Source organism: Rhamphochromis sp. 'chilingali' (assembly GCF_963969265.1).
Source record: "Rhamphochromis sp. 'chilingali' genome assembly, chromosome: 5".
In the NCBI taxonomy this organism is placed as follows: domain Eukaryota; kingdom Metazoa; phylum Chordata; class Actinopteri; order Cichliformes; family Cichlidae; genus Rhamphochromis; species Rhamphochromis sp. 'chilingali'.
In genome coordinates, this window is record NC_137932.1 from 13,736,423 (window position 1) to 13,758,050 (window position 21,628).

Consider the following 21,628-nt stretch of genomic DNA (forward strand, 5'->3'; position numbering starts at 1 on the left):
TTCACTGTGGTGTATACATCTAACAGTCACTTTATTAGGTACACCATGGTACTACTGGGTTGGACCTCTTTTTGCCTTCAGATGTTTTTTTATTTTATTTGGGGCTTTGTTTTTTTTGTTTTTTTGTAGATTATACAAAGATGCTGGAAACATTCCTCAGAGATTTTGCTCCATATTGATATTATAACATCACAAAGTTACTGCAGATGTGTCGACTACACATCCAGGATGTCAATCTTCCCATTCTACCACATCCCAAATGTGCTCTAGTGGATTGAGATCTGATGACTGCGGAGACGATCTGAGTACCAGTGTCATTTTGAGATGATCCCACTGTGGTTATAAAGGGAAAGACATCTTCAGCAGCAATAGTCAGGTAGGCTATGGTGTATAAACAATGCTCATTTTGTACTAAGTGTGCCAAGAAAATATCCCCAACTCCATTACATCAACACTAGTACCTTGAACCATTGAGAAAAGGCAGGATGGAGCCATCCTTTCACATAGTTTACATCAAATTCTGACCCTACCATCTAAATGTTGCTGTAGAAATCAAGACTCATCAGACCAAGCAATGGTTTTCCAATCTTCTGTTGGCCAGTTTTGGTGAGTCAGTGTGAATTGTAGTCTCAGTTTCCTGTTCTTAGCTGACAGGAACAGCACCCAGTGTTTACTTTCTGCTCCAAGGTTTGATGTTTTTAGCTCTTCTGAATGCCTTGGTTGTAATGAATGGTTATTTGAGTTACTGTTGCCTTCTTATTAGCTCCAAGCAGCCTGGCCATTCTCCACTGACCTTTGACATCATCAGGACATTTTCTCACAGAAAACTGCTACTCGCTGAATAGATTCTCTTTTTCACACCACTCCCTGGCTGTGTGGAACAATCCCAGTAGATGAGCAGTTTTTATAATACTTAGACCAGCCTGTCTAGCACTATCAAGCATGTCCCATTCACAGTTAATTAAATCCCAGTTCATTCTAATGCTCAGCTCCTTCCTTCAGAAGATCCTCTTGACCATGTCTACATGCCCGAATCCACTGAGCCGGTTCCACGTTTGATTAGATGTTTGGATTAATGAGCACCTGACTGTAGTCTTCCAGTGCACACCCAGTTTTGAATCATATGTGCCTGATTAGACCTTTAAAGAGGCTTAAAACATAATATGTTAAATATAACTCTGGATCCATATGCTTCACATGTTTTTTTGTTTTTTAAAAAAAACATCATAAGTGCAGAAAAGATTCATCAAGGCTATACTAATGAAACATTATAGTTCATATTGCCATAGAGATTTAATATCCATTGAAACATTACAGATTATGATTCATTGTGCCACTTAAAATGAATGCTTCATTAATAACTCAAATACAGTTTATTTAACACATTTTTGGTTTGAAATATTGGTCTGAAAGGTTTGTAGCAGTTGTAGTCAGCTTGGATTCATCCCATAATTAGTGGAAAAGATGCCCCACTTTTTCCAGAGCAAGAAAGTCCAAATGTCCACAGAAAATTCTCAGACTTCTCCTGCTGCATAATCCACCTCTATCCATCCTTGTGCTCACCATGGACTGTTTTTTAATGTATCATTGTGGTAATATTTATGGTTCTCAGCTGAAATTCCTCACACAGTAGCCTCTATCCGACCACAAACAATTGTAAATGAATAAATATTTTCCTTTTTAAAATTGATTTTGTATGAGTTGTTTATATCTTGTCAGGAAAAATAAATCCTTTCTGTGCGCTGTGGTTTCAGATCTTAGGGAGAGAAAAAAAATCATGCATATTCACAGACACACGCGCGCACCCACAGCAGTGAGCCTGGCTGATTGGATGGTGGATGGCTGGAGTTGTTATTATATAGCATCCAGCAGAGTCTGGTTTGCAGGATAAGGACATCCTTACAGGGCATTTCTCAGTGTGAACGATGAGGAAACAGCCCCCTGTGTGAGCGAGTGGATGTGTGTGCATATGCATGTGTGTGAGAGAGAGAGAGATAGTGAGAGCCAGTGAGGAAAGTTTGAAAGAGAGGAACAGACAGAATGTGGACAGATGCATCTGTCTGCCTACACGTTTTGGCTTTCAAATAGAAATCTTGGCAATGCTTGCAAAAAGTGACTTTCCCTATTGGGCTAGCCAGTGCCAAGGGTTTGCCTGCAGAGAAGGAGACTGGAGAATATGAGAGGAACTCATAAGGCTTTGCATTCTGTTATAGGAAAGCCTCCAATAAACTTCCCTTTCTCCAAAGACATCTCCATCTCTGATGCCCATGAATGGGTGTAAGTGGAGGGCCTTTCAAAGCCAAATGTGATAGTGTAAACAAAGACTGGACACACATTGGTGATTTGTGTGCATCTGGGCCTTTGTTAATGGGCTCTCTTGGTGCCTAGTCGTAACTCATTGGGGAGCGGTGTAATTCTTGCCATTTTATAAGCCATTGACAAAAGAGACACGGAAACCACCCATGAACATGAATGCCACCAAGCTAACATTATGTCACCACATAATATAAATCTGTTTCAGGCCATAGGGTGTGATGCGGGGAAAAAAAACAACTTTTACAAAGACCGTTTGCTGTCTTAAAGATACTGCAGTGAAAGTTGGGTAACAATGCATCTATTTCCTCATTAGAAATCAGCTTACACACCAGAATTTTTCTTTTTTTTTTTTTCAGCGAAGGGTTATGACAGGCAAACACTTCTGGCATGTTTTGACTTCCACCTCAGTAATGCAATCCACTCTGCGTCCTTAAAGTTCCTGGGATCAGCTGTTGCCGCTGGGGATGAGAAAGCCCAGCAGTCGCCTGAGACACCCAGGATCAGAAACTCCAAACAGGGATAACACGCTCTCAGCATTCAATGTTTTTAATCAAGGGATCAGCTACTGTGACTGGAAACAAAATGTCCCAGACAGCTATCACGTCGGAGTTGCCAGCAGGCAAAAGCTGGCACGACTAATATGGCTTGTCAGAGTGAAAATAGCCTGGTATTGTTCGCACCTTACGTGGAGGTACAGGCATAACGCTTTTGTCTTGTTCATCTCTCAGGAGTCATGCTCTAATAGCTTTTCAGGCTCATATTGCTTTGGTGAGAGGGATTTAAAGTTGGGGTCTGACATCCCAAGGACTCTAGGGATGGAGGCAGAGCTATTCATTTATACATAATTCAGGACTAATCAAATTTACACCGCCATGAATGTGATAAATTTGTGTCTTTAAATTAAATGCTATTTGACAGATGGATTTGGGAATTATCAAATTGCCTGGTTAAGGATTTATTAAAAATAACTCAACGTACATGGACTGCCTTGTACAGCTAAAGTGTTTTCATGGGTTGCCAAGACTGCAGCTATACCAAAATATATTAGACAAATAAACAGAAATTCTAAATAGTGTAACAAATTGGTCTTTAAATACAAGCTCCGGCTGTTAGGTGATTGCAAAGAGCTGTTCTAGATTTAAGGATGCTGAGATGCTTTCAGATGCATTAAATGTTGCTATTTTCAGTCCCAAACTCTTGCAGTTAGTGAGAAAAAAGACATTTCTGATGAGGACAAATATGGTGACTTATTTCTGTCACATAAGCTTTGATATTCAGTATGTATGATATAAACGACTGCACTTTTTATGGTTAATTTCTAACACAGAATCCATTTTTTATTGCATTAAAAATAAATCTACTTCTGGCATAATAAGTATCATTTCAGCATATTCAAATAGTCCATTTTCACCTCCTTCTACAAATATTTTGAGTGGTTTTAATAGGCAAATGGGTGTTATTGAGGTCATCAGTATTTACAGCTCTGCACTAAGCCCACTCTTCACAAAAATGCTGTTATCCAAGCCTTTGTAAATGCAGGGAAAAATCTGGATATGGACCAGTAGCTGGAGTGTGTGGAAGCACGGAGGAGGGTTTGAGCTCATTTATGTCCTTGCTCTTCTGGAAACGATGAAACGAGGCTGGTCCTAAACTGGGTGAGGTCCTTTCCTTTCCTTTCCTTTCCTTTCCTTTCCTTTCCTTTCCTCTCCTCTCCTCTCCTCTCCTCTCCTCTCCTCTCCTCTCTTCTCCTCTCCTCTCCTCCATTAATCATGTCTGCACACATGAAAATGAGCTTAACCCTTTACCCTGTGCATTGCTCCACTTCCACTCAAGGACACCTTGCAAGCAGCTCTCTGCACAAATGTTCTTCCTCTACTTTTAACTAAAAACACTTTTCATTCTTGAGCCAGCTTGCCTTAGCAATGGAAACATATAGAACTGAGCTCCATCCTCTCTTGTTAAGCCTGTCAGTCTTTGCTGTGAAGCCTCATAACAATTAACACTGCTGTAAATCCTTTTGTCAAATGCCTAATGAAAAAAAAAAAGAAATTAAAGGACTTATCCTTACCCCTTGAGTCTAACATAATTTTAATGACAGCTAAACTAAAGTATATGAATGAAAGTTGGGTATATAATATATAAGCTCATGGAAAAGAGGAGCGCAGAGAGAAAGAGTGAGACGATAGGAAAGAAGACTCGGGCACAGAGGGATAGAAAGAGAAAGGGAGAAGTAGGAAGAGAATACACAAAGAAGAGAGAGGAAGGAAAAAGAAAATGAGCTTGGTTCCCTTTGTGGCACAGAGCTTCACCACTTAATCATCCCCTGGTCTATAAATAGGCCTTCACAGCCATGGAATATTGGTAGATTAATGGAAGAGAATGGAACGCCATATTGCTGCAAAGCTTCGACACTTATGTTGCACTTCAATAATGCAAATTTCATTTTATTTTGCCACCAGTGTCAGAATTTTTCCTCTTTAGTTTTATCATGAGAAGTTAAGAGGAAAAATTTAACAGATTGCATCCGTCCTTCTCGGTTGTTTTTTTTTCTTTTTCGTCTTTTGATATGTTGCCTATTTCAACACAGTCTTCAGCCTTCTGGAAGACAGGCGTTCATGCTCAAAGCCAAATGGCACCAAGTACAGAACTGTTGATGCAATGCAAACATGCAAGCATTAGCAAAACCCTCCAAAGAACAGATTCGTTTCCAAGAGCAGACTGTGGAAAAGTTCCTTATTTTATATTCCGTACAGTGCCCTGCAGTTTCTTTTCAGCACCTATCACAAGTGCTCATCTCCCGAGGAATTGTTGGCGGTGTTATGGAATCACCTTGTATCTCCCTGCTCTCCTTAGTGCCTGTGTGTATGTGTCTGCATGTATATATGTATCTGTGTGCCTATATGTGTACATTCTGGGTTTGCAGGGGGTTATGTGCACGTACAGGCTTGCATCAAGAATACTTGATTTTAAAGGAAATGTGGCGAAGGCCTTATGTAGGTCAGCGAGAAAGGGAAGCTGTAAATACACTAATCCTGCACTAAAAAAACAAACTGTCTTTTTTTCTATAAATAGACATTAGTTCTACCTGTGTGTTTGCTTGTTAGTGTTGCCAATTATTTTGATATAAAATTCAGATTTACTGAGTTGCGCTTTTCCACATTTTCACTTTCCTGTCAAACAACACAGCATGCGTATCACATTAGTCCCCACCATCTGCTGAAAACATATACTGTACATCTGCATAACTCACATCAAGTCATAGCTTCATGTAAGCTCAAGAGAAGAAACCGACTTGCTGTTCGTTAGTGGTTTTATTCGTTTTAGTATTTTGGTTCATTAGTCAAACAATGTCATGCTTTCATAATCACTGAAAAGAAAAGAAAGTTAAAGCAGAAAAACTTCCTCCTGTACCACTGAAAACATTTGCGTACATATTTAACACTAAATCTTCATTTTTAGCTGCTTTTGTGTCGTTCACATCACCATGGTCGTTTCAGTGAAACAAGATCATCTTTAATTTAGCAACACCTGTGCTTTTGCAACGCCGCTAAGTGAAGATGTCTGCGAAGGGGGCCCATTACAAATTCCTCCCGATATTACGCCCAGTAAAAAATGAATTATTAAACAAAAGAAATAGCAGAGGAAAATTAAAGTGATATGAAGAGGAACTTCTTTTCTCCCCACAATTCTAAGCGTGGTGGACTCAATCGGGGCTCAGTTGTTACTTTGTAGTCACTGCACTTGCCAGTAGTCTGGTCCTTATTGCGGCAAACAAATCCGTCAGTTGGATTGTACCTGAAAAAAATGAGCACAAAGTAAGCTACAAATATGCTTAATGTTCTTATTTTATTATTATGACGATAATAATCTAAAACAGGAACTTGTGTTTATTGTACAAAGACATACATATCTAGTTAGTAGGTCTAATTTGCCCACCATAAAATAATTAAAGTGCACAGAGTAAAGCAGAGTAAACATGTATGGTTAAATCTACCTTCTATTCTCCAGCACTATACTCCACAGTCAACAAGACTGGTAAAGTAATATGTAAATGTCAGTTCATTTCCACTGTTTAATGAGGCATTTTGGTTAAACCATACTTACTTTTGTTGTTGCAGTTGTCTTTTTTTTAATGATAAAAACAGATGACCTGGTTTCGCAATAGTGCTGTTGGCAGGTCCAATAAAAATGAATTTTACTCTTCAAAATGTCTTGTGTAATTTGTTTTTTTATAAGTGTAAATGTGAAATGTCTCAAACATCCAATTTAAATAAGATAAAATAATCACATGTAAATCATTTCCTGTCATGTGTTACTTTTTCTTTCTCATAACACACATATTGTTCTAGTCAAACCCAGTAATACAAGAATGAATTTTGACATTATTTTGAAATCCCTCAGGAAAAATGATCACCCTTACAAATATAACTGAATTCCCATTCGTTGTTTAAGAAATATCTTCAGGCAGAACATATCTAAAATTTGGAAACTTGAGGCAAGAGGCGTTGTTGCTGAACACTGTGTTTGATCATTGGGTTGTTTGTACTACACGTGAAGCTTTTATTGTTTTCTTAGGAGGCAGCTTACATGTAAAAGGTCTCCCCTGTGTAGATGGCTGGGGTCATTGTGTCAGTGGTAACAGCGTCCACATACAGAGGGTTGTCACAAATTTTTTTTTGTTTCTTCAGTTCACTTAAAACCTCCCAGTCTCCTGTTGTACCAGGATCATCGCGATTAAACCAGCTGGTCCAACACACTGCAGTGAGTAAATACAGACAAAGCATGCCTGTTAGAAAACTACAGAACCAAAGCAACATTTTAAATGACTGTCTATTCTTTATGCAATAAAAAAAGCAAGAAATCAGTTTGCATTAGGAGCTTAATATTCCACATGCAGAATGTAGTGATACCTCCTCTTTCACAAAACGGGGGATAGCAGCTGAAGCGAACACGATAATCGTTGCACTTCTTATTGTTGATCTGGTCTTTGTTTCTGCAGATAAATCCTGAAGTTATGTCATTTCTAAAAAAGAAAAAAGAAAAGAAGGAGACCAGCATGACACTGACTAAGAGCAGCCTAATAGCTGTAACCACTTAAGTGTATTTGCATTTTTTAGACATGTTAATGCATGGTTAAAGGCATGGCAATCAAACTCTGTCAGCCCATCTGTCTGTCTGTTGATTTGTCACCACTGTGGTACAGGCTGCAGTATCTCCAAAACACTGGATGGATTGCTGTGGCATATGGTTCATGTCACACTTTGGTGAATCCTCAAACTGTGTCCAACTTAAACAGTGAAGATGCAAATGCTGCCAATTCCATAGAATATATCACTCACACACACTTTTTCACATATTTTTTCTTGTACTGTTCTTACTTGTAAATCACGTCCCCTGCTGCAGCCACAGTGAGCCCAGATAGAGTCTTGGCTTCGATAGCTGCTGGTCTAGGGCAGATCTTTCCAGGGTTCTCTTTGCGGAGCCTGCAAAGAGTTTCCCAGTCTCCAGATGCAGAAGGGTCGTCTCTATCGAACCATTCTGTCCAGCATCCTGGAAAAGGGTCAAATTCAGATAATTTAGCAACTTTGAAAGCTTTTCTGTAAATGTTTTCATTTGACTAAGACAAATTGTGAATGTTAAAAAAGATGGCTGTGATGTACAGTGGTGTGAAAAAGTATTAGGTTTCAGATCATCAAAGAAACTTAAATATTAGACAAAGATAACATAAGTAAACACAAAATGCCGTTTCTAAATGAAGGTGTTTATGATTTAAGGGAAATAAATCCAAACCTACATGGCTCTGTGTGAAAACGTGATTGCCCCCTAAACCTAATAACTGGTTGGGCCAACCCTTAGCAGCAAAAACTGGAATCAATAGTAGAGGGATTTTGGACCAATCATCTTTGCATAATTGTTGCAATTTTGCCACATTGTAGGGTTTTCAAGCATGAAACAGCTTTTTAAGGTCATACCACAGCATCTCCTTCGGATTCAGGTCCGGACTTTGATTAGGCCGCTCCAAAGTCTTCATTTTGTTTTTCTTAAGCTGTCATCAATGTGCTCTTAGAGTAATTTTGGTCACTCTTGGGAAGCTTTACCGTTGTTCCTGGCTGCTACTTTGGTTCACTGGAGTCCCAAAGCCTTATTTTCTCCTTTAATCACTGAAATCCTCATTTAAAAACTGAATTTCATATTAACTTTGGTTATCTTTGTCTAATATTAACAATTGTTTGATGATCTGAAATATGTAAGTGTGAAAAACATGCAAAACACCAGGAAATCAGGGGGGCAAACACTTTTTCACACTGTAACTGCAAATGAGAAAATAAAATGTGATCTCCTTACGAATGTTGGTGGGATAGTAGCAGGGCTTTACTGAAATGCAGAAAATGAAAAAACAGCAGAAAGTGAGACTTTAAAAATTGCACAAACTGATCAATTAAAATGCATTGATTGTTTTTCAAATACAATGAATTCGATACTTTAGTTGGTGAGAAAATGAGAGTTAATACTGTGTGATTACCAAAAAAAAGAGGAAAGTCCTATTTTATCAGGAAACTGATAAAAAGGATAAAATAGCTACTCCTGTGTGACAAATGAAACATTAAATTTTCCACCTTAGGAACTTAGAAACTTCACTTCACTTTGGGTTATATTAAAGTGAAGGGTCCTCTTTTGTTCCTTAAAATCAGACAGACAGTCAGTAGGTTGCTTTCTGGTAAATATAAATGCTATAATGTTATTTTATTTGTGATGGTGTACAGTGCTAATGGCTTTGTGTACCTGCCAAAGTTATTTAATTAAATGTATTTAATTAAATTAAATACACCTTAAAAGATAAGATAAGACAAGATAAGACAAGATAAGATAAGATAAGATAAGATAAGATAAGATAAGATAAGAAAAAATCTGAATTTCCACTGTCACATCAACACATTTAACTCATATTCCAGTAAACAGTTTAATGTGCATTTAGCAACCAAGCTTTAGCAACCAATTAAAAAATGTAGAATATAGATGTAAATGTATAGAATAATACATCATCATTTTGGGGGCATTGTTTGACATCACAATATAAGCAAATATTTCTCTCATTTCAAAGTATGCCACTGACTACACGTTGGGTGTGACACATAGTGAAGGGTCTTACCATTTTCATCCTTTTCTTCCTTTGAACTAGATTCACTGGAGTCCTGCTGTTTCCTTTCTAGTAAACAGAAGAAGAATAACAGTCCTTACAGTTTATGGAGTTCCAAGACGTTACAAAGTTCTTCCACCGTGATTAAAATACACCACACTGTATGTGATACTGATACACAGTGTTGAAGGCTCTTACCGTCCTTTTCTTCCTTTGAACTAGATTCACTGGAGTCCTGCAATTTGCTTCCTATTAAGTGGAATAATGTTGTACTTTGTTACAGTGTACAATTCTTGTCAAATTTGAATAATTTTACAAGAAGATGCAAAGCTCTTCAACAGAGACTGAAGATGTACACATTTTACATGGTGTTAATCAAGTTACAATGAAGGATCTCACCATTTTTATCTTTTTGTTTCTTAGAACTGGAGCCACTTGACTTTTCTAGTTAAAATGAATAAAAAGATCTTTTGTGATTGTGTACAGTTCTGGGAGTTTACAAAATTGTCAAAATTTAATACATTTACAAGAAGCTGAAAAGTCCTTCAGCACATTTTATGTGCATACACGTTTGTGACATAAATCAAGTTGTAATGAAGGATCTGACCTTTTTTATCCTTTTGGTCCTTAGGACTGGAGTCAGTGGAGTTTTCTAGTAAATATAGTAAGAAAATGATGTCTGTTGTGATTGTGCACAGTGATTGTGCAAAATTGTCAAAAATGAGTAACTTTTACTAAACTCTTCTGCAGTGATTGAAATGATACACACTGTACTGGCATTAATCAAATTCTCATTAAGGATCTACCTTTTTTATCCTTTTGATCCTTAGGACTGGTTTGAGGGGAGTTTTCTAGTAAATATAATCAAAAAATGATGTCTGTTGTGATTGTGCACAGTTATGATGGCACAGCTGTCAAAACTGAATAACTTTACAAAATGCTACGAAGCTCTTCTGCAGTGATTGAAATAATATGATTTTATGTGACACTAATCATATTACAATGAAGGATCTACCATTTTTAATCCTATGGAGCCTTAGGACTAGATCCACTGGGAGCCTGCTGGTGGCTTCCTAGTAAGAAGAATAATGTTGTGATGTTGTACAGTTCTACCAGTGACTGAAATAATACACACTGTATTGACATTAATGAAATTTTTATGAAGGATCTCAATATTTCTATTTTTACAGTTCTGCCAATTTAGGTAATTTTCAAAAATGAGCAACTTTACACGAAGATACAAAGCTTTTCAGCACCGACTGAAAATATCCATATTTTATGTGACATTCATTAGGTTGTAATGAAGGATCGCACCATTTTTATCCTTTTGGTCTTTAGGACTGGAGTCCGTGGAGTTTTCTAGTAAATATAATCAAAAAATGATGTCTGTTGTGATTGTGCACAGTTATGATGGCACAGCTGTCAAAACTGAATAACTTTACAAAATGCTACGAAGCTCTTCTGCAGTGATTGAAATAATATGATTTTATGTGACACTAATCATATTACAATGAAGGATCTACCATTTTTAATCCTATGGAGCCTTAGGACTAGATCCACTGGGAGCCTGCTGGTGGCTTCCTAGTAAGAAGAATAATGTTGTGATGTTGTACAGTTCTACCAGTGACTGAAATAATACACACTGTATTGACATTAATGAAATTTTTATGAAGGATCTCAATATTTCTATTTTTACAGTTCTGCCAATTTAGGTAATTTTCAAAAATGAGCAACTTTACACGAAGATACAAAGCTTTTCAGCACCGACTGAAAATATCCATATTTTATGTGACATTCATTAGGTTGTAATGAAGGATCGCACCATTTTTATCCTTTTGGTCTTTAGGACTGGAGTCCGTGGAGTTTTCTAGTAAATATAATCAAAAAATGATGTCTGTTGTGATTGTGCACAGTTATGATGGCACAGCTGTCAAAACTGAATAACTTTACAAAATGCTACAAAGCTCTTCTGCAGTGATTGAAATAATACGCATTTTATGTGACATTAATCATATTGCAATACCTTTTTTATCCTTTGGGTCCTTAGGACTGGAGCCACTGGGAGCCTGCTGGTCGCTTCCTACTAAGAAGAATAATGTTGTGATTTTGACTGAAATAATACACAATGTATTGACATTAATGAAATTGTTATGAAAGATCGAACTATTTCTATTGTTTTTTGTGACTGTATACAGTTCTGCCAGTTGACATAATTGCCAAAAAACAACTTTACAAGAAGATACAAAGCTCTTCAGAAGAAAATATAAACCTTTTATGTACACACATAAAACTAATTACAACATTATTCAAGTTGTAATGAAGGATCTCACCATTTTTATCCTTTGGGTTCTTAGAACTGGAGCCACTGGAAGCCTGATTTTCACTTCCTAGTAAGAAGAATAATGTTGTATTTTTGCAATTGCCAACACGTTTGAGATATTATAGTCTTGTCAGAAACTATTAACTTTAGAAGTAGATACAAAGTTCTTCATCTGAGACTGAAATAACATACATTGTATGTAACATTAATCAACTTGTGATGAAGGATGTTACTATTTTAAGATTGTCAAATCTGAATATACAATTAACATGTTACAATGTTTTTCTACATTAGCTAAGATACAGGACATTGGTCATGAAATGTAGCATCCTACTGGGAAGGGTCTTACCATTTTTATCTTTTTGTTTTTCAGAGCTGGGCGCACTGTCCACCTTGTATGTGTTTTCTGGTAAACACAATCATAACATTTTGTTTTGCTAATAATGCTTTAATTGCATATTTTTTGATTAAATGCACTGCTTATAAATTGCAGAATTGTTCAAATTTAATAGTTATTGAGAACAACCCACCAAAAAGTAATGCCAGTAATGGCAACAACCAACTGCAAGAAAAAATAGAAAAAATAATTATGTTGGAATCACATAAAACTGCATTCTGCTTATACATATTGTCTTGAATGTATAAAATCAATTCTGATAATGTTGGGAAATTCTGTAAAATGTAACTGGAACCGGAATACAATGATTTGCAAATTTCATAAACTGACACTTTATTCTCAGTAGAACATTAAAAACATTTAAACTGAGTCATTTTGCTATTTCATGAAATATATCAGTGTGGTGGTGGCGTGGTCCCTGGCTCAGCTGCAAGGGAGGAGTGGTGCAGTGAGCTCAAGGGGGCGGCACCGGGAGGCAGGTGAGCCACAGGCGATTGTCTGATGACGGTGTCTCTATAGTGAAGGCAGAGTCGAGCGGGGAGGAGGAGAGAGCTAGACTGAAACGGACTGCCTTCTTTGTGTGCATAACTCTCAATAAAAAACAATAACAGTGTGCAGAACCATCGTTTCTGGCGTGTACTTCTACAGTCAGATAATTTTAAATCTCCCACATCTGGAAAAGCACCATCAGTGCTGAAAGCTGTGAACAGGTTTTAGAGCAGCATGTGCTCCCATCCATATTATGTTTCTTTTGGTCAAGGCCTTACATATTTCACCAAGACAATATTAAAGTTGAAGTGTATAGATGCTGAACTTGTTTCCCTGCAGGCCAGAACTTTTACTATTTGATACTATTTTAAATCAGCCACTAATAAGTTTAAACTTATTTCACGTATTTTATATTGTGAATAAAATGTTAGTTTGCAAAATTTGCAAATCATATCATTCTGTTTTTATTTAGATTTTATGCAGAATCCCAACATTTTCGGAATTGAGCTTGTAATGTGAAAACATGTGTATTACAGAACAGAAGGAAATTCAATTTTAATTGAACTTAAAATGTATTTAAAGTTATACATTACCAGTCGCATCATGATTGTAGAGGAACCTTAAAACAAAATGACAATGAGATCAATATTTTAGTTTTTAATACAGTGATGTGAAAAAGTGTTTGCCCCCTTCCTGATTTTCCAGTCTTTTGCATATTTTTCACACTTACATGTTTGGGACTCCAGTGAACCAAAGTGAGAGCCATTATACACCAATGGAGTAAATCTGGAACAGTGGTGAAGCTTTCCAGGCTTGACTGGCTTACCAAAGTTACTCCAAGAGCACATCAACAACTCATCCAAGAGTTCATAAAATAACCCAGAAAACATTAAAGAACCTCAGGATTCACATGTCTCAGTTAAGATCAGACTTCATGATCCAACAATAAGAAAAGGAATGAGCAAAAATGGGAGATTTCTAGGAGAAAACCTCTGCTGACCAAAAATAACTCAAAGGCTCATCTCACAATTGCCAAAAACATCTCCCCAAGACATCTGGTAAAACATTCTTTTATGCAGACGAGATAGAAGTTGAACTTTTTGGAAGGTTTGAGTCCTGTTACATCTGGCATAAAAACTAACAGCGTTGCAGACAAGGAACATCATACCAACAGTAAAATATGGTCATGGTAGTGTGTTGGCCTGGGGCTGTTTTGCTTCCTCGGGACCTGGAAGACTTGGTGTGGTAAATGGAATCAAGAATTCTGCTGTCTACCAAAACATCCCGAAGGAGAATGTCCAGTCCAGTTTTTGACCTCAAGCTGAAGCGCACTTGGTTTTTCCAGCAGGGCAATGTTCCAAAACGCACCAGCAAGTCCACCTCTGAATGACTTAAGAAAAACCAAATGAAGACTTACTCAGTGACCTAGTCAAGGTCCTGACCTGAATCCCATGGATATGCTGTGGCATGACCATAAAAAGGTGTTTCATGCTTGTAAACCCTCCAATGTGGCTGGATTACAAAAATTATGCAAAAATGAATGGACAGGGGACAAACAATTTTTCACACCACTGTATATCGATTGAAGTTAGCTGTATTAAAAACATAATGCCACATCAAAATGCTACTAAATTATAGTACTACGTATATTAAATGTATTTTTTGCAAGGTTTCTTAAGTATTGTTTTAAATATAAGTACCAAGAAGCATCACGCTCAAAACCAAACAAATTTAAAAGAGAAAATCCTTTACCCTGCCAAACCAGAAGAGACCCAGGACAGGGGTTCTCAGTCGTCAGTTTGTTTGTATGAAGTACTGTTTGGCTAAATGAGCAACCTTTCTGACAGCTTCTCCTCTTATATACGGCCCACAATCAGGAACATATCTAGTTACCTGTAGGGGGTAAAGAAAACCACTTACTGCAATTACGTCATCCAGAACACACCCAAGGAAACTAATTCTCAAATGTAATTTGAGAATATTTGCCAATAGTTATTTCACTTATTTCCTCATTCCATAAATCCCAATAGAAGGAAATTAGAATATATTGGTTAGAGGTCGACAGCTTCACCATTCTTCTCATAGTCATGTTAAAACAAATTTTGCTGCTGTTTCATGTAGACAAATTCAAGGGGGTTTAAGCATCGTATATTGTAAAAAAACAAAGTAACGTAGGCTCAAATTCACATAACCTAAGTGCCATTGATTAATAATTAACTGTTTGCTATCCTCCATTATAGATAGAACGTTTTATTTACCTTCTTGTCCTTTAGAGAAGGTTGTGTGGCATCTTAAACTGCACAGCTGCACTGAATCCCATAATCCAGACAGAAATTTGGCTCACTCTTACAGTTAAAGGCAGCTGTCATGCTATCTTTGCAAATATAAAAGGATGATTCAGGTGCAAGTGGCTGATAGGAATTTGTGCATAGCACCTGTACCCTAAGTCAGAAGCAGTAATAGTGTTATTTTGGATACAGTTTCACTGTTGTGGGTTAAGGTTGGTAATCTTTCTCAGGAACTGTGTGGGAACATTAAGTTTTATTCTAAATGAGGTTAAACTAAACTGTTTTGGAAAGCTCTCCCATGTACTCCAAGTGCATTCCCCAGATTTACGTCAAACTAGCCTAGCTCTTTATGAAATTATACTGAGCAAGCCAACAAAGTTGAACAATTTGAGAGATATTAAGGACAATCTAACTTTCATTTTTTCATACAAAACTAGCTGTGGCTAAAGTTGCAGATCTAAAAGCAATTCAACAAGTTAAAAGATTTGATGCTGAAAGAATCCACATAGGCTGAAGGAAATGCGTACGAAAAGATTTTATTTAGATTTGTGGCAAGCGACACATTATGCGCTATTAATATGAAATATTGTTAATGCAGAACTCTCTTGCTTAAAAAATGAAAATAAAAGTTGCAGAAAAAGGAACACACATGATATTTTCATCATGTCACAAATCATTAAGTTCTTCTACAAGATAATTATTAAGATGGATGTTCTTCACATTTATGTGATAATCTCTAAGTTGATGAACAAAATTTAAAAGATAGTTTTTGTGTAAATAGTATTCTCTGAAATAGCTGAAAGGCAGTGCATGAAGACATAAAGCAGCAAAGAATAATATGAGTCACTTTTAAGGAAATGGGAACAATTTCTAAAAAACAACAACAACAAAAGAAAGATTTTAAATCTATTAATATGTGACACATCTATGAAGAGCAACAAACTTGTTTACCTTACCTGTTTTATTTTCTAGCCATGTTTGTTTGTTGCACTTAAGGACCAGAGTATGACTGGCCTTTTTTCAGTATTCACCCTCTGCAGTGGCTGTGTGTACGCTAATTAAATGCCCTTTGAGAAGAATATCTATCTCCCACTGTTCAATAGCAGCTGGGGATGGTTTCTGTCTATTCATACATCAGCATTACACTTTGTCATCTGAAGGGGCTGGTGCAATATTTTACACTAAATTGTGCTTTGGACTGGATGCCAAAGTACAAATGACAGCATGGTGTACACTCATTCATCATCCCCCCCACCCCCATCAAACATGCACATACCACCCTCTCTATCTCTCTACCCCCCAAACTCCTTGTCTCCATGGTGTCTCCATGCTCCTCTAATGAAGGAGGGTTTGTGTTGACCATCAGCCCCATTTGCCCATTTACATATTTGACTTTCACCACCATGTGGGAAGTAATGTGGTGATGATATGACGCACTGAGCAACACATCTCGAGGATAAATGATTGATGAGGGTATACTTCGGTAGTCTGCATTTATTTGCTTAATAAAAACATTTTATTTTGACAACTCAAGCCAGATGACGGAGGTAGCTGTGATTAAATCGGGGGGAAACCCCAATTTTGGTTTCATGTCACGTTGCCTATCAGGGTGTGTTATCTTATATTTTGCTTTCACTGGGCCATCTGACCTCTCGCAGAAAAGTTCCAGGAAACTGTGTAAAATTTCAGTTTGCAAACAACACAGACTTGATTCTTAAGCCGTCACTTGATCGCAGAGAGTCAGCTGAACACCTGTCATGTAAATGTAAAATTGAAAATAAGGTATTTATATGTATTCATTATTTAAGAACCACTTAAACCACCACTTACTCCTTAGAAGCGTATAGGCCCTGAGCACATTTGACAAATTTATTCATTGCATCCTATCTGAATGAAGCTAAAGCACAAAGGCCTCACACCTTTGTATCTATATAAATATTACTGAGAATCTCAGCTCCTTCAGTGCAAAATGCATTAGTACAGTCATCTGTAGTGGCTCGATGCTGTGATGCAATGTTCACACTGACACAGTGCATAAAGTGTAACTGCTGTATGCCTGTTTTTTAATGAAACAGATGGTCAAAGGGGGCATGAAGTGACATATAAATGTAACTATAACAAAGGAAATTAGTCCTGCTATTGGCAGGAGCTTTTGCTGCTCCCAGCTCCTCCCTAATGCTACACATCTTTGGTTGATATAGGAATATCTGTTAATTTAAAATCTTGCAATTCTGAGATACAAGCAGAAAGTGAGAGAGGGAGAGAGAGAATGTTTTCCTGTATACACATTATATCCTTTGGGATTATCTTTGCCTTCTATATCTAGCAGTTAATATCTCCTGCAAGAGAAAGTGGCCTGAGGATAATTATGTAAAGTAGAGGTAAGAAGATGAAAATGTGCTAAGGGTTTAATTATCACTGGGAATGAACTTCACATCGCATGAAGGCAGGGAAGACACAGCACTTATGAAATGCAGATTTTGGTAATATTCCTTTCGAATGCAGCTCCCAGTGACTGCGACACTTTCAGGTCACACGAAATGTTGGGCTACTGATATCTTGCTGGTTATTTGTTGGTGCTGCTTATTAGTGAGTGCAAGGAAGAAGCAGGAAAGAAACAGGATAATGGTGCAGACTATTACCACAAATTGCATCAATCCTTTTCCAATCTGTAGAATGTAGAATGTAGTTTTTGGAACCTTTGCACGGTATTGGTAAAATATGCTACTGTGTCTCCTGCATGTCAGTTAGTGCTGCAGTAAATATGTATTACACGTACTGCCCATACTCTGCTGGGTTATTTTACGGTTGAAGTCATTAATTCTAACAGAATTTAAGAGATAAGAAAAGACATTGTTTTCAAGGATGAGCAGTGAGTGAAAAGTTTTGGGGCTCATTTATATTTTTCTCAGGCCTTCAAAAATCCTTTCAGACCTTCCACTGACCCGCTATTTAATACATGCTGTAAAAACACTTACACACTTACACTGCCCGAACACACGCACGCACACACACACACACACACACACATGTGCATACACACAAACCTTGTATTGCTCTTAAGTGTGCCTCTGTGTGAAGTGTGTCTGTCAGCGGGGCTCTTACACGTCATCATTCATCTTGCTTCCTGACAACCATTCAATCAAACACTGGCCTCCAGGATTGAGCCAAAACCCTTTTCCACAGGGACGGCTGTTACTATGGTAACTGTGGAGGTGTGCGACCCACCAGCAAGCCAGAGAATGCAGTGTTGTTTTGTTTGGGTTTGTTTTTCGCTGAGAAAACACCAACTTTGTGTTTGTGTATCTGTCTCCTCCTGTTTCCTTCTCTCTTGCTTTTTCCCATGTGGGAGAAGCACATACCTCCCCGCTCTTAGTTACAGCCCTGAAGCTTGTGGGTAATTGTGATATGCCATAGGTGTCAGGATACTTGGATTTCCCCATCAGTTGTCAGCCTGGAAAATCTGAAACTAGTTTTCCTTCACAACACTGGTACAGCATCATGTCAAGATGGAGCTAGGCAGCACGGTAATGACATTTTAGAGATAATAAATTCATGCTACATTTCGTATTAAGTTTGCACCTGGCTTAATATGAGAGTGCCTGCGATTCTCAAGAAGGTAGCTTAAGGTTGAATTAGTCACTATGTTTATGACTAATTTAAACAGAAAAGGCGGCACCAGTTTCTATATCAGTTTTTGCTACCTGGCTTAAATTTTTAGTTTAATTAGGTTAGTTTATGTTGTGTTTTTCACAGGTTACAGACTTATCATTTGAGTACCATTAATGTTTATACTAAATCAATCAGCCACAATATTAAAAACACTCACAGGTGAAGTGAGAAACATTAATCATCTAATTATAAAACAGTGTTCTGGAAACACTGACTCCAGGCAAATTTGCAGAGGTTTTGACATGCACAGTTTTACCCATTTGCAAACCACGTGGTCCTCCATCCCAATGGTGTTCCCCCACTGGCAGCATCCTTCCCTGTCAGGACAATGTGCCCCACCAGACTGCTCAAGAATGGGTTGACGAACACAAAAAAAGAGCTCAAAGCTACGACTTGGCCTCCAAACACTTTGCATCCAAATCCAGCTGAGCATCTTGGTGATGTGTCACTACAAACCCCATGCACAGAGGCCCCACCCAAGTACCCTGAGGACCAAAAGTAACCAGACACCACAGAGTATGTGCATGTCCTGTTTCCAGGCTGCAACAGAGTTATTTTTGCAGCATGCCCACACATAATGAGGCAGGTGGTTTCAACAATGTGGCTAATTTCCTTGTAGGTATGCCATAGGCTGAAATATCTTGCAACATGTCAGCCTATGTGTTACCTAACTAAGATTGGTATCCAAGAATCTCATAAAATAAAATAAATAACATTAAAATAATTCATTGTTAAAGTTGCAAGCTGTTGCTTAATATACTTCTTGGGTTTTAAAGCCATTTCAACATATATATCGTTTCAGTCTGCATTTTGTGCTTTGTGATTGATTGAGTGTCTAAAGAATTTATGCCAACTCTGAATCTCTGCTACCCCACAGCAGAAATCATACAGAATGTCTTACATGGAGCCGATTTTGCTATTTTCACTTGACATCCTCTTTTGTCTCTGTGTAATTAAAGAGAGGGTTAGAGCACAAGCAGTGACAGTAAGTCTGCAGAGATGGCTACTGTTCTAATTGGAACCACATGTCTCCATTCTTTTCTTTAAAAAATCCACTAGTCCCCTATTCTTTTAAACCAGCTGGGATTTAACTAACCTGCTGCAAAATGAGTGTTTGTCGAAAGCTTTTGGTTGCATAAGTTTCACAGGTGCTGAACAGCAAATAACACTCCTGAGAATTAGGAGTTATTCACTTTAGGGATATGTCTGAAATTATGATTAATCACCTTGGAAGAAGAGACTTGTAGTACACAGGTTGCGCCTCACACCGAACTCACAAACGGTGAACAACAAATGTGGAACAGCATATGGTCATGGCTCGGATGGATGCTGGTTCATCACAATGTGGTGTTTCATGTAAAAGCTGGGCTGGTGTAGCTGATAAAATATTAACTAGGGAGAATATTTATGCATGTGTTTTCGTTTAAACCCGACAGGCTTCTGTTGTCAAGGAAGTGCTATGAGCTGATTCATTACACTGGAGTATCATGTTTACTCAGCTTGGCTCTGTATTATTTCTCATTCACAGCCCCTATGGTGCCTATGCTTGTTCATGTTGAACGCTGTTACAGTCAACTGCCAATCTGTACTCTGTTGTGCAAAGCCTGCCTGCTGACAAATGACCTGGAGTAGAGGTCCAAGGAGAGTCCTGTCAGAGCCAGTCAGCACTGTGCTGCTGCATCAATCTGAGTAAAGGCAGGCTGGGCTACTGGAGGGTAGTGTCACAAAGAAACATAACTATGGTTTGTAGTGAACTGCTTGCACAAACAACCTGTGGGATTTGTTTGTTTCTGACAGTCTCCCAACCCTCCAGGTGTCTCTGAAGGATTTGCAAAAAAACTGTCTAAAACATAAGCTGATAAACTGGGAAGAAGGGATGCGGCATCACCATGCAGCAGAAAGCCATATGTGCAATGACCGTGACAGCTCGCGAAACTCTGGCTTCATTATAAGCTATGTGTAAGGTATCTGCTTTAGGGAAAAGCAGTGTGCAATTGAAAATCCATCCACAATGCCTTGATATAGAGTTTTACTGGCTAATTATTCACTTTAAAACTGCTGAGTCTGGTTATGATTCACAGGGAGAGAAGGCGAAGAGGGAGAGCGAGCAAATGGAGACCTCATGCTAGACATAAGGCATCTGAAGAATAATACCATAACATGAATGTGAGCTGAATTCTTCACTGGTTGATTTCAGTCTGGGGAGTAATAGAAAAAGAACATAACATTATGAGCTTGGGTACAGAAACAGGAGGTTCTGCAGCCATGACAAAGCACAGCTTTCAGTGGCAGTTGTTGTTGTTTACCAAAATAGCAATAAATGAAACAGTATATTTTCCAGACCTATTCGTAGTCTGGTGCCAAATTATAGCATTTATTCATACAAAAAATGCAACAGTGGTGGATATGAAAAAAGGTGAGTAGAGCCCAAAAGCAAAGCTAAAAAAGAATGAATGTTGTGCATGTACCAGGTGAACAAACATAGAATATCCATAGCTCCATATCTGATTTAAGTTCCTACTCCATATGTGTCCTTAAGCAAGACACTGTATCCAGGTAAGGTGGAGTCTAAATCTGAAAGTCACACAGAAATGACTATCTCATCTGATAATCAAGAGCCTGTCAGTGACTAGGAAGTTGCAAGAAAACTTCGGGGACGCGTCTGAGCTCTGTGGGGAAGAAAATAGGACAGGGGGCTGGGACATCCTGCAGCAAAGATTCACATTTATATCTATGATGTTCTGGGTTCATTTTTTTTTTTTACCCTAATGTTACTTCTCCGCAAACAAATCATTGCAAAGATCCCAGAGTAGTGGTTCAAATTTCAGTTTTGGTGCAACAATCTTAGGTAGTCTGTGTGCTGAAGGTTCCTCCTTTGTGCAGAACTGTTGCTATACTGGTAGGGAAAAGCACATACGCCTTTAGCAATATCACCATTGGTGTTTTATAATAGGAACAAGACAGAAGAATTGCCAAATTCATAACCCCATCCCAGCTCTCCTTCAAAC

General features: G+C 38.0%; 1 protein-coding gene across 1 annotated transcript; it reads right to left on the minus strand.

Moving 5' to 3' along the window:
* Positions 1 to 5,619: 5,619 nt before the first annotated feature.
* LOC308397081 (uncharacterized protein) lies at positions 5,620 to 12,757 on the minus strand (the record flags this gene model as incomplete). Its single annotated transcript, XM_080882797.1, has 15 exons — positions 5,620 to 6,111; positions 6,904 to 7,072; positions 7,227 to 7,339; positions 7,695 to 7,866; positions 8,662 to 8,691; positions 9,467 to 9,523; positions 9,653 to 9,703; positions 9,854 to 9,898; positions 10,062 to 10,106; positions 10,261 to 10,305; positions 11,478 to 11,537; positions 11,785 to 11,841; positions 12,124 to 12,180; positions 12,305 to 12,336; positions 12,660 to 12,757. The coding sequence occupies 15 exons, from the start codon at positions 12,755 to 12,757 to the stop codon at positions 5,964 to 5,966; spliced, it is 1,179 nt and encodes a 392-aa protein (XP_080738923.1). The 3' UTR covers positions 5,620 to 5,963.
* Between the last annotated feature and the right edge of the window lie 8,871 nt (positions 12,758 to 21,628).